The sequence below is a fragment of the Solea solea genome, chromosome 15 (genome assembly GCF_958295425.1).
Source record: "Solea solea chromosome 15, fSolSol10.1, whole genome shotgun sequence".
Lineage (NCBI taxonomy): Eukaryota > Metazoa > Chordata > Actinopteri > Pleuronectiformes > Soleidae > Solea > Solea solea.
Genome location: NC_081148.1, coordinates 12,154,363 through 12,168,341, shown reverse-complemented (window position 1 = coordinate 12,168,341; position 13,979 = coordinate 12,154,363). Strand labels below are relative to the sequence as shown.

The window sequence follows — 13,979 nt, the reverse complement described above, 5'->3', positions numbered from 1 at the left end:
GTGCTTGTTCCAATGAGAGACAACAATCTTACAAGCTTCAGACTTTCCTTTGTACTATATGCCAGGAGCCCTTACTCATTATAGTGTAAATCAACACTCAATCATGTTTTTTTTGTTTCAAATATACATGAACATATAACTTTCATGCAGTCCACAACAACTAAAAATGTCTGACTTTTTCATCCATTTGTGTTAGTAGTAGTGTGACCTTAACATAACCTGCTCTGCTGATTTTAATTCTAGTATGTAGATACTTTTCATTAATTTTGTATAAATTATTATTGTATAAAACATGATGTTTGTTTGCTAGTTTCAGACCAGCGTTAGTAAAAACTCATATTAGATTGTAAGCAGGTGCACTTTGGATGGGAAATGAAGGGGGGAAAAGTCAGTATTTACAAAATATTCACAAAAACAACTGCAGTTTATTATAAAAAGATAGCACTAGATAGCACTAATTAGTTATCTTTTTTAAAAAAACGTCAGTTAAAAGTTCACAGAAAAATTGTATGTTTGCGTTCTGTCCTGCAAGTTTGAGTTTTTCTAGTGTAAAAAAAACTCCACGCCCCGGTTTTGCAAGTGATGAAATTATTAATTGTGAACTGAGATTTAAAATCCAAGAAACCCCACTTGCTGTTTGTAAATATTTATTTATTGTTTTTTCTTTTCTTAATATTTACCATGTTTTTTTGGGCCAAACTTGCTGCCTTTCCACTTGAATTTTTTATGTTTACCCCCTCTGGAGGCCACCACCCCGTGCGTGTGAAAGTGTGAGAATCCAATTAGAGGAAAACCACTTTTTAAGATGACTTTTTGTTCCATCAGATCTGTTTGATTCCCTGATAAAGGCCTGAGGCTGTGATTGATACGTATGTATTCTAAGAGGTTGAACATGACTATGCCACTACATAAAAGGCATTCTAATAGTTTTGAAGAGAGTGCCTTTGAGTTTTCTTTGACTGTGTTTCAGCTTAGCTGTTATCCTACCCTCCAGCATCCAGAGTGTTTAAACAGCAACTGTCTTTGCCCTGATCCGAGCACCCGTGGATGTGTTCGCTTTGTGAGGTGTGGCGTGGTATATTATATAACATTATATCACCTGCTAATTGATTGGCACACTATCAAAGCTATATTACACATACATAGGACACATGAGGGGCGAGTGCACTACACAGATGGTCTGCTACTGCATGTTTACTTCCACTCTTCTGCAAAGACGTTCTTGGTTACTTCCTGGCAAATTCAGTCTGACAAGGAGCTAATACGGGTGGATTTTAAAAGGAGTGGGAGATGACACATCGTGGCCTCATAACACACATTTAAATTTGGAGTGTTAGCAAAACCTTTTTGAACCCTTTATTAACTTTTTCTTTTAAAAATCGGCCCTAAATCTCAGTCTAGAATTGTGTTCCTTTTCTCTCTTTTGAACAATTGTCACATTTTACAAAACCTCCCCTTCTAACGCACATTTGTTTTCTACGTTCCCGTAGATCTTTGCTACCAGCAACAAAGCAATCCATGTTTGATATACTGTATATTGTTATAGACGTGTGCGTATACTCCTTTTTGAGTGGCCTTTGTTTGTAGCGTTGATCTCATTTCAAAGTCACTTTTGTTTCAGCCAGCTACAGTGTCAACAGAGATGGAGGCTCACAGTTGTTTTGATCGACTACATGTAGCTTTTAATCTGTCTACCTGTGTGATTGAATATGGGATCAGAAAGACAGAGATTTCCTTTATCTGTGCTTTTTCTCTGACTGTCACTTCCATTCTCACAGTAGTACCCTGTGTTACACTTCCACCCACCACTCATGCAGAATTAGATTGCGTTTCTAATAGATACCGTTCTGCAGGTATAAGGTGATGGAGGTGCCTGATGTTGTCTTTTGACAGCAATCCATAGCTGCTTTACCGCCTAACTGATTTCTATTTATTTAAAGCTAGAATAGGCAGGATTGTTGAGTTTCATCCATAAGTTGGTCAAATACCAGTGTCCTGGGAGCAAAGCTCCCTGTCCTGAGTTTGTCTCGCTAGATGATCACAGACAAAGCCACTTGTTTCATATGCAACTGATGGCCTGAGGCAATCTGTTCTTTTCTGAAGAGGTTCATCCCATAGTGACACATGTTTAACTGCCTAATTCTCTTTGAGACTTTTTTCTTTTTAAAAAGTTTTTTTTTGGCAGTTTCTGCTGCTGCTGGAGTCATGATCATTTCACTTAAAGAACTTGCATGCAGTGCACAGTTATGGAACTGGAACTAGACTGAAAACAGAGCCTATATAGTTACAGTAGATGCAAAAGTGTAGCTCTTTTTTAAAATCATTTGATTTACATTATGCGGAATATGGCACCAATAATGCCTAAGAAATCTTGTCTACTGTAGCTGTAAGGATTTTAAGACCTTTGAACCATCTAATGTAAAAAGATAATATAAATAAATGGTTATGGACAAAGATAAATAAAGTTTATTATGGAGTTATTGATCCATAATGCCAACATTTTCTGCCTATACAGTAGCTTTAAGAGTTGCAAGATCTTTGCTCGATCTAATATATAAACATATGAATGTGCAAAGAAAGTCAAAGGCTCATGTGTAGCACACCAGCTGACCCACGATAAGTCAAAATCTATTAAAAAGTATTCCTCATTTTTCATGTACAGGAATGTGTCTTAATAGAATTGGTGCAGAAACATACAATAATATAAATTCAGTGGTTTTATTTCTAGATTTTAAAAAAATATATAAAACCATTCTCCCTTGAATCATGACAAAGGAAAAAAAACAAAAAACTCAGCTCAGACAATACAGTTAACGTGACTACTCGTAATTATATTTAAATAATTGCATTCATTAAAGAAATTCTCCTCCAACTGACCAAATTTGTGGTACACCTATTATCATAAGGTGGCAGCAGCAGCAGCAGCAGCAAGCATTTAGTTAGTGCAGTGCATGTGTGTTTGCAGAAGTGATGATATTTAAGAGGTTTCTTGAATGCAGTTTGTAGCTGCGCTTCTATTCTCAGCACGCTGTGGAACCTGCATTACTTTCACTAACTCTCATGTGCAGAAGTTTAGAATATTTGATGATTGACCCTGTCAAATAAGTGAAGCGCACACATTTAAAAGGAAGTTGGCTTTAAGTTCTTGGCGAAAACAATCATGTAAATATACAGAATTGAAAATCTGATTTTTTTTTCACTCAGCTCTGTAACAGAGTATCGATTCAATCTCAACCAAAGCCTCAAAGTTTGTATATTTGCTCTTGTGAAATCATCCTGTAACAGAAGTGACATTTCACAGCCACAGGCAGCTGTAAATAAGCAAGCACTTCTGTTTTTCTTTCCAGAGGAACTGGATAATTACAATGAGCAACAACACTCATGCTTGGATAAGTAAAGACCACCATCTACTGAAAGTCACTCCCATCATCTGAAAAGCAGAGATAAAACTTGTCTCATATCTTTTCAGGTCTAGAGGCAAAATGTGTGTGAATATTAAAACAGCTATGTCATGCAAAGGACAACAAGACCAAATTATACAACAATACATTATTTTCAAAGTGTTTTATCCACAAAATGTCAATAAATATAAGGATTAAATACATTTATCAATTTGTTAATTAAAATATTAATATATATTGTGATTGAAAATGTAATGGGGATCACCCTGTCAAGACCATAAATATCGTAGACAAATTCACAGCAATTCAATTCAATCTTTTATTAGATAATTTATTCTTGGCATGCCATGTATGCTGAGGTTCTGCACAGGGTTAAACAAATTTGAATGAATATTATTGAGGTCGGTTTAGGCAATATTCAATAACAATACACAGCATATTGCAATATAATTTTGTTCGGTGTCAACGTAACAAAGTTTTAATATATGTATGACCCAACATGTGATTGCTATGACTATTTTGCCTCAGAATTGTGAACATTTTCCTCGTTTTACAAGTTATTTTGTTATTTTCTGTTTAAAACCACAATTAATTGTTCCATTCAACTTTTACTCAGGAGCAAAAATCTGTCTGACATTTTATCCAATTTGAAACTGTTTTGTGATCATGTTTTGGCCATGTTTCCCAGCCCTAAATGGAAGGTAAGATGCATTTACTTTACAGCACAGTTTGTTCCAACAGTTTCTAAAAGCTGAGATGTTGCACATTAAAGCCAACGTGTGGTAATTACGGTAATTTCACTTGTGCTGTTTCAGGAAGCCGGAGAGTCTGCATATTTGTTTGCGAGGGAGGAGAGAGTTTTCCATTTTTTTGGCCTGTTTTTGCACATTGAGAGACAAAGAAACATTGAGATTTGTTCATGTACAACTGCAGTGCTTTTCTAAATAAACCTTTTTGTTTTTCTTCATTTTAAATTGCAGTAAATTTTAAATAACTGCCAGATAATGGACGTTATTCTGGAAAAATGGGCAAAAGCACTTGGTTACAGGATGTTTTTTTGGTCCATTTATGGTTAAAATAATGCCAGGCGGACATTTTGAGCGTTAGGTGTAAAAGGGTTGGGATAGATTTTTATTACCTATTGACTACTCTGAATGCTGGCATATGGGCACCACTGGCCAATTGGCAGGCCGGGAAAAATTGTGTGTTTGACAGGGCTACAAAGTTAAGGACCCAAATGCAGGATTGCAAAAATAGTCTTTAAGAAAGAATAGACCAGAATGAATGGAAACAGTACAGGTAATAGTCAGTCAGAGATAATAGTCATACTATTACCTCCTGTACTGTTTGCATAGGGATAATTAAACACAGGTGAGTGTCATAAGACACAGGTGAATCACATCAGGGCGTGGCAAGCAATCACAGTGGAGGGAAAACAGACAGGATGTTAAACAAACAAAGGGACACGGGGAGGAAAGTGGACAAAACAAAACAACAAAACATGCAAGTAAAACAGAAAATGAAAACTACATTTCTAAAAACATCAAAGCACCAGGAGAACCCAGGCATGGGTGTCTAAAGGTCATGACAGTGTGATGTGTATGTTCCAGGTCTATGCTCACTTCATTTATCCACCGTGAACCTGCCTCCAAACTCTGAAGTGGGGGTTACACACAGGTAGATTGAAATATACTTGTTCAACACAACAGTGTGTGTGTACCTGCAGTTATCAGGAGCTTTGGTGTTCTGGCAGATCTGAAGCTATGCAATCTATTTGTCAATACCCATGCTGTATGAACAGTATATGTCTTTTCCATAACTGCACTGGTAACCTGCACATCAAAGCCTCGTCTACTGAAACATTAATGACTTTGACTGAAGTTCAGTACTTTAGTGAGGGAATATAATTTTAGGGTCAGTGAATAATGAATTCCCAAGTAGATTGTTTATCTCAAGAAGTTCTTATGAGTGGCCACTAATAAGATGTATATGAACCAGTGCTGGTGCACAGAAGCTAAGCTATTATGCAAGTATTATGGGGAACCTTTAAAATACTAAATTTTAGGAAGTTATGAACCCATGCTTAAGTTATTTCACCACACGAAATCCACTTTCACCTCTCAACTGAAACAGATTTAATGATACTTAACTTTAAATAAAAAAAAAAAAAAAAGGAGGGATCATAGCTTTAATAACCCAGTGATTCATTTCACAGTTATTAGTTCCTGCAGCGCCCACAGTGTCAGTGTTTCTCGGAAACATAGGGCGGCCCTAAGAGACTGTACATGTAATATGGACGATGGTGTGCAGGTATAACTATGCAGAGTTGTTTGGAACGGCTTATATATATGTATATATGCATATACATGTGTATATATATATGTATATATATATATATATATATATATATATGTATGTGTATGTGTGTATATATATATATATATATATATATATATACTGTATATGTATATATGTATATATATATATGTGTATGTATATATGTATATATATATGTGTATATATATCTGTATATAAATATATATATATGTGTGTGTATATATATATATATATATATATATATATATATATATATATATATATATAGGACTATCAGTCTTTAGGAGCTAGACCACAACCTTCAAATGTGACCTTTGTTTTTGATCTCGAGCTCAAAGCTGAAGAATGTTGTGTCTGCACACTATTGTGGTGACAAGATCTGTCAACAGACTGCATTAATATATTTATTTCTACTGGATTATGTGGACTGTAAATGTTTGATTTCCTCACTTGAAGCAGACCAGCTGTCAAACATTGTTCTTTTGCACTCCTGCTGGACTACACCTTTACAAAGCTGTGAGAGAAATATCAAAGCAGAAGTTGCAACAGACAGGACGATCACTTCCAGATTTCAATGACCCCACAAATAATGCAAGCCACTTATCATATCCTGTCGACTCTTTCCTGTTTTTTTCAACTGTGAACATTTTACTGTTGCATTAGAGCTGACGTGTGAATCAAGCCTATTCTTCTATTTATCCAAGAAATAGCAGTTTAGCATTTCAGGGTAAATTCTGTAAAAATATGTACTTATATGTACTAAATGTATAAATATAATAAAACATAATGTAATATAATATAATAATTGTCCTTTTTGAGGCAGTTCTGAAATAGAATAGCAACCATGGCCCGATATAATCCTGAATCAGTGTTGTTAAAAAACAGTGGTGTGAGAAAATGTAAAAAGAGAAAAACTCACCAGAAATCTTTTTCCATTAATCCTCATTTTTTTTATGGTAATAGCACATTCTGGCATTTTGTTCTGGGGGCAATAGACATAATGATTTAGCTCTGTGAGACAACAACATACACAGATTTAATCCAAAATGCATGACAGTGTAGCATCATCTTTGCTTGAAATATGTGCTGTACATTACACAAGAAGAGGAGTATACACATGATTCACTGCTGAAAACAGGTCAGCCATCCTCACTGCTTTTTTCCTGATAGTACATTATTGTGTCTCCCATTTTTCCATGTACTCACCTGGCACAAGAAGGAGGCTACTTGTGCCTGGTCCCAGCCCTCGCACTCCTCTCTGGATGGCAAGTTCATTTCGGTCTCAGCAGGGAACCTCTGGGCAGGACTGCGCTTCTGGAAGTACAGTAATAGACTGACCCGTCACGCATCACAGCACTAGCACACCAACCAGCTTCGGCAGGGTGAAGTACACACAGGGAGGTCGCCTCATTAGAGCAAAAACATATTCTCGCTCTCCATCGTGATGTAGCCATTCATGGTATTTTCTAAAAATGTTTAACTTTGATTGAGATTTGTCTGAGGCAGCCACAAAGAGGAAGAAAAATACTTCCTCAAACTCTACATAGAAATGTCATAATAGACTGTGACACCTTCCCACTCAGGCACACTGACAGGGTGTGTAATTAGTCATGCATGTATTATTTTTGCAGTCTAATGGAAGTCATACGTATAAAGTTTGCACTTGTGATAAAACACATTAAAATGAAGTATATAGATTTAAAGTTCTATCCAATGAAACAAAGGAGAATCATGACATCACATGTTTTTTTTTAAAATGGGCATTTCTTTAGTGCAGTCTACACCTTTGTTATAAAGACGGCTCACCTTCAGGGTGTGTTGTCTGGTTTGATGCCACGTTGGCTATTGATTTAACAATATTTAATGCAAGACGCCTATGGGAACAAACTGTTAAGCAAACAGCGCTGTCAAAGATGAATAACTCCAGCTATTGAGGTTTTCTTTCATCACCCGGGTTCTAACGGTGAGCGCTTGTCTGCAGAGGAATGAAAGTGAACGTGCAAAGTCAACCATCTGTGTGTAACAAGCAGAATGTATGCGAGTTTCGCACCATGTTGATGCATATCACTACCTGGATAATGGACCTATTAGAATAACACTGACATAATGTGGCACTGACTCCAGCAGGTTTTTGCTCATCAAATGCTTAATCATTTTATGTTGGCTTGTCTTGCTGCCTCATGGTAGCCAACAAATTATTGTATTGTGTGGTATTTTTTGTAGATTATTGCTAATGTGTTTTTATGGTAGCATCCTTTGCATTGCTCATACAGGTGAGGCAATTAGACCCTTGACTTAAAAGTATTTAATGAAAATAAAATGACTTACAAGAGCCAGATGTCAGTTGCAAATTGAGGCTTATTTACATGTAACATATTAAAGCTGTAGCTTGGAACTTTTAAATATAAACACGTAACTTTTACATGCAATCCATTGTGGAATGAGTTCGCACAATGCTGATGAAGCCTATCGATTCCACACGACTCGTTGTGTTTTTCAGTATAGGATTTTTTCCACGTCTGTGGAGACATTTGCGACACATGCTGCACACAGAGTGGCACATTTTTTGTTTTTTTAAGCAAGGAAAGTGAGTAAAGCAAGACACCTTTATACAGCAGCACTAGGACTGAAAGCATTAAAACTTTCAGAGGTGGATTCTAACCCCCGTAATACACTGGTTGCGTCTCACGTCCGCCCGCTTCCGCACAGCTGGGCAGCTGGAGTCACGAGACTAGGTTTTCTCATGGTACCTCTTGCACGGAAATACTCTGTATATGTTGTAAACGCAACACACCGAGCAATATTTCTACCGACCGAAGACATAGGAGCACACTGGGCTTGCAAGGATTCTTTCTATAATGTAGATAATTATTTATTTATTATGTATTTTGGGCATAAGGCTAGAAATAAACCTAGACCTTAAGTACAGTTGTATTTCTTCGGTTATTGTCCGATATTGAAAATGTGTGCTCCACCAACAGTGCTCTGTTGGTGGAGCCCAAGCGTTGCGCGCACACGCAGGGACAAGGCCAAACAGACGGGGGCCAGACAAATGAATTCACTTTTTAGTTATCATTTGTTACGATCATATAAAGTAATAACGAGTGTAGTGTCTGCATAGTGTTAGCTTGCTTATGGAGTGGACATAACAAATAACAGAGTATTTTTAGTTGCAGCTGCAGCAGAGATGTATTTTCAGCAGCTAGTATTGCTCTAAAACGTCTTTAGAATCGGGAACAGGCTGTTAAAAACACTCAAAAAGTGTCACTTGCTTCCTTTTCATTTCCCCCATTGCTTCTATGTTTATAACTGTGATGCATTAGCGTGTGGGGACAGTAAAGTGCAGTGGTCGAACATGTCGAGTCCAGAACACTTTTCCCCCAGTCACATAAAAAAAAAAGCACACTCAAAACAGCATGGGTTGTCAGACGGGCAGCGCAATAACGTACAAAAAGACGGTGAATTGTATTATATTTCATTAGTGTTTTAAATGGAGATGACAGTCATCTCGACATTATTTCCAATTTCTGTCAAAAGTTGATACGTACCAAAGCACATTTTTAAGTGGTTATACAGAAATCGTGCACCTTTTCTAGTGCGTATAAGCTGTATACCTGCACCACTGTGCCTGCATGTCTTCAGCACACAGTCTGGACAAGTAACACTATGGTAAAAGATAAACTACACATAACTTACAGAAGTGCTGTAGAAAAAAACTCTGTAAAAGGTCTCTGTATGTCTCTGTCTTCTCTCTTTCTCTCTGTCTCTGTCTCTCTCTCTCTGTCTCTGTCTCTCTGTGTGACTGGTGGAGAAAAGCTGGGTCATGGAGCTCACTATGTTTTGTTAATTACACAGAAAGAGACTGCAGTGTTTTGGTACTTACTCAGAAGTCCACTGGGGGCGTTAGAGGTTCTGCACTGGAGCTTTAACATTACCTTTCATTCATGGAGTCAGTGTGTTCTGGTTTGGGTCCCTTATTTACTCTTAATTATGATGCTGCTCTCTATTCAAAGTATAATGAGAGCTACAATGGATTCTAATTATTAATAAAATAGAGGTACTGCTGACCCTAAGAGCCTGCAAATAAAACCTCTATTTTAGCTTATTCTAGCTACACTGTGCTAGTACTGAATAATTATCTAGAAATATTCACTCAACCTCAGGTTCTTTAGGATAATTTTGTTCACATTTCCCCCCCAAATATCCTATTTTATATAAAGTTGGGTTTTTTTTAATCAAAATTGACATTTAGCTGAGTCATTTCCTGACACGTTGTCCTTTCTATGTGGATTATAATTATTATGCAATTTTATCATGCACTCACAGAGCTACTGTATAACGATAGATTAAAAATTTCCCTTGCAGTGATTTCTCCTGGCAGCACGAGAACCATTTGTCTCAGGGATGTTACACTTTCATTGGACTCTGTTTGGATGCAGGCCAGCGCCCACGCACGCAGTTGAGTGATTGGGCACTAAATCGTCAAACAATTAGTTGTGTCTGTCCTTTGACACCCATTAACCCTCAGAACTCAGTGCTAATGAGAGCTGTGTAATATTTTGTGTGTAGCAGACAGAATCAAGGTGTGCTTGTTAAACTGCATAAAAGAGTGGTAATTAGATGTAGTGTGTAATCAAGGCCCGTAATGATGTTTTATTCCTTCACCTTAATCAACAAATCATTCTTATTTGGATTACTGAAGCACATGCATCACATTTTACTATTCACCTTAGAAACAAAAGGCAAGACAAACTGGTTAAATCCAATTTTTTTTTCATGTTCCTGACCACCACATACGCAGTTCCTTACCCTGGTCATCGGTGGCTCATTATATACAATACCTGTATGTGTGTAAAGGGCTGTATGAGTTTTTAGGATCTCAGGTAAAGACACTCACTTTAGACGGTCAAGCTAATTAAAGCAGTAGAGCAGATGGTGCAGCCTTGGTCCAGACATAATGAGATGGTGAGTGGCGAGACGAACTGGACATGGCAGGACAGCTGTGAGGGGTTTCGGAGGTGACACAATTCAGGCATCTTTGAGGAGTGGAGTTAAAACTGCATGGAATTGTTCACTTGCTTCGTAAGAACCGACTAGACAAGGCCATGTTTACTTCCTTTAAATGCAGAAAAACTTTACTGTAATGGAATTGAATCATGCCAACAGGATGTTTTTTTCCCTCCACACCCTCAGTCATTTGAAGTTAGCAGGTGGTTTTTGGTAAACACCAAATCCTCAACACCTGTTGCCAGAAGCATTTCCTACTTGCCAACTCTCACCAACCCTGCTTCAACTGACAACTAGTCCCATGAAGGGCATAGGAAAAAAAAAAAAAGAAAAACTATAACTGTCAAATAAACAACTGTGGCTTTATCAGCGTGGGTGTTTTTTTTTTTTTTAGAAAGTGAAGCACCACAGTGATACAAAAAAGGCTTACAACACTAGAAAGTCCTAGTGGTTCAAGAATACTTTGGGTAGCTTGTCAAACAGAGAAATGTTCCACACTCCCATTGTGCCTCGTTTGAGGAAAAGGCCGAGACCAGTAGAAGCCAGTGTTCCCAGGTGTGAGGAGGTGAAGTTTAAGAATGTCAGATTGTACCTGGTGGAGAGGAAAATGGGACACAGCAGGAGAAGCTTTCTAACCGGACTGGCCAGGTCGAAGGGCTTTATTGTGAACGACATCCTCAGGTTGGAAAAAAGCGTTCAATTTTGTTGTCCACTGACTGAAAAAGGCTTGGTTTCTAAAAGTTTTTGAATGTGAAGCGTATAGTTTCATGTTAATGTAGAGTTTGGAGGGATGCAGGGGGAGAATTTTCTGGGTTTGTGATCTTCAACTAAGTAGCAACCATGTGGTTTGATGTTGGCTATTAGGACAACTTTTTTGGTAGCATGTATTTGGCGTTTGGATCCCAATAAAAGACTAGTAACCACTTTCCTGGGCCCACTGCGCTTATGTACATCATACAATTGTCTGTAAAAGCAGTCTAAATGGCATAGAATGGACATGTCTGTAATTTTAACAATCAAATTCCAACCGGAGACAATTTTTATATGGATAAAATGTTCACAACATTATTAAAACCAAAGTCCTCCAGTGAGATAGTCAACATTACTTCTTGACATTATCTAAAAACCATTTATTTGAAAGCTTTTTTTTTATGAAGTTTGGACTCAATTGACTAATTATAAAGCCACTGTTGTCTCATGAATAGTTAATTAAGAAGAGTTGGGGCATCCATCCTGCCTCTGCTACACCTTAGAGTGTTTCCCCCATGAGCCATATCTTAGAGCTGAACTAAGCTGCAGCTGAACGAGCCACGGCTTGTTGGCAGTGAGAGAACTGAAAAACACTGGAAGGAAGCAGGAACAGAGGCCACATAATCTTTTTAATGAGTTTGGTGAAAGTTTTCTGTTAAGTTGCACAGGAGGCGAGATATTTAGTGAGCTCATTTCTTGCTATGATGAATCATCTATTGTAAGGTAATTATGGAAACGATGGGCCTTTTTTCCCTGTCTCTAATTGAAAGTATCTCTTAAAATCCTAACTGTGAACGCAGCAGAAGCCTGTAGCTTGACAACATCTCAGAGGCAAAAAAAATAAAATAACTTTAATCTCCACTGTTGAGCAAATGTGTGCGTTTAACAGCGAGGCCAGTTTTTCCCCAAATTAAATTAACCTTAAGATGTTAAAGTGTCTGTGTGAAGTCGATGAAGGGTCCTCTGGAGTATAGAATAACCAACAGGTGTATGTGTGTAAGTGTTTAAATGCATGTCCTCCCAGCCGTGTACCAGCGTGGCTGTGGCAACATTCCCAGAAACACAGCTTGAGCTCGCCTATGGTTACACTTGGCTAGATATGATTGTTTGAAACCAACGACAGGAAGTGGAGCGTGCCAGCCTCAAACTGACATGAATTCTGCAAGCCGACAAAACTCATATCAGCTGCAGTTTGATAACAACACGTCCCCACTCTAGCCTTACACAAATCATAGGCACGCTGCCTTGAACATATGTCTGATACAGTGTGTGTCTGAAGGAGTGCACTCGCGTTCACATACCCACACACGCGTCACATGCCGTTCTCCACTTGGCCTCATTTCAGGCCCTAATGCACATGAACTTGGATCCAGATATTGACACACTTTTCCTGGCTGATTGATGAGCTGCAATAAAGGCTCTTTCATAAATGGCAAAACACATACATGTGGCCTTTAGCATCGTAGCCACAATTTACAATATAATCATCACTCTTTAGCGTTTTAATTTAGGGGGTGTGGGGATCATAATAATTAACTGGTGCTTAGTCCCTTCCCCTTTAGTCACAGGAAATGCACATCAAGATTTTGGTTGTAGGCTACAGTACGCTATTTAGTTTATGGTGGATGTATAGGCAAAAAGAATTCACTGCTCTTAAATGTTGGTGATTTTTCAAATTGTATAAAAAAGGACTAGACAAAAGCAGACTTGTCATTTCCAGCTGGCAACAGTTGCCCACGTTACAGCTAATGCTAGTAGTTAATTGAACTGGTCTTAAGAGGATAAATTGGAAGAAACAGAATATGCATACAGTGTATAATAATATATAAAATATAATATAGTGTATACAAATAAAAATGGCTTGGTTTTTGCAGCCTTAGGCGAATAGAGCCGGTGGAAACACGCTATTAGCTACTCCCCAAACAATTTACAATGACCAGAAGGCCAGCCAGTCTCACCATCAGATGTCACTAATTCTTACACACTGGACTTTCACTTTCTTTTGCATTACTTTAAAAAAATATAATAAAATAAATTCAGGTGACTCGTTTTGAAACATAGGATCTGCATGCCGCTAGGTTACAGTTAAGGTTACGCCCTCTGGCAGGGAACAACGGTCTTCAATTCTATAGACGTATATACTAGACAGCACATCAATCAGACAATACGTCAGAAAACCCATCTGTGGATTTAAAGTGCGCAGTGAACTCTGACAGGTTGGAGCAGCACCCGTCTCGTTATAACAACTGATTCACATGACGTCCGGAGCTCTATGTGCAGCTCCAGTGATTAAAAACAAAGATGTTGCTCTTTAGTTGTTATATAGTAGTGTAGTTGCAGTGTATATCTGTCTTAATCTTATTCTGTTGAGATATTTTGCTATTGAATGATTTTACATTAACACTCTTACCGTAATCATGTTGTCTCACTCCAAGATGTGTCACACGGGAACAGCCACATTGAAGGCATAATGATAAAACCCTG

The 13,979-nt window shown here is 37.9% G+C and overlaps 2 protein-coding genes across 2 annotated transcripts in view; one reads left to right on the top strand and one right to left on the bottom strand.

Annotated features, from left to right (window-relative positions):
* The window catches only part of dntt (deoxynucleotidyltransferase, terminal), an 82,632-nt gene that overhangs the window by 5,649 nt on the left and 63,004 nt on the right, over positions 1 to 13,979 (top strand). The window lies entirely within an intron of this gene.
* The window catches only part of blnk (B cell linker), a 27,894-nt gene extending 13,915 nt beyond the window's left edge, over positions 1 to 13,979 (bottom strand). The window contains exons 1-3 of the mRNA XM_058652144.1: positions 13,906 to 13,979; positions 6,945 to 7,052; positions 6,658 to 6,720 (exon numbers count right to left, since the gene is read on the bottom strand). Of these exons, the coding sequence (XP_058508127.1) occupies positions 6,658 to 6,720; positions 6,945 to 7,052; positions 13,906 to 13,914 (180 nt within the window). The 5' untranslated portion in view covers positions 13,915 to 13,979. The remainder of the gene's footprint in view (positions 1 to 6,657; positions 6,721 to 6,944; positions 7,053 to 13,905) is intronic.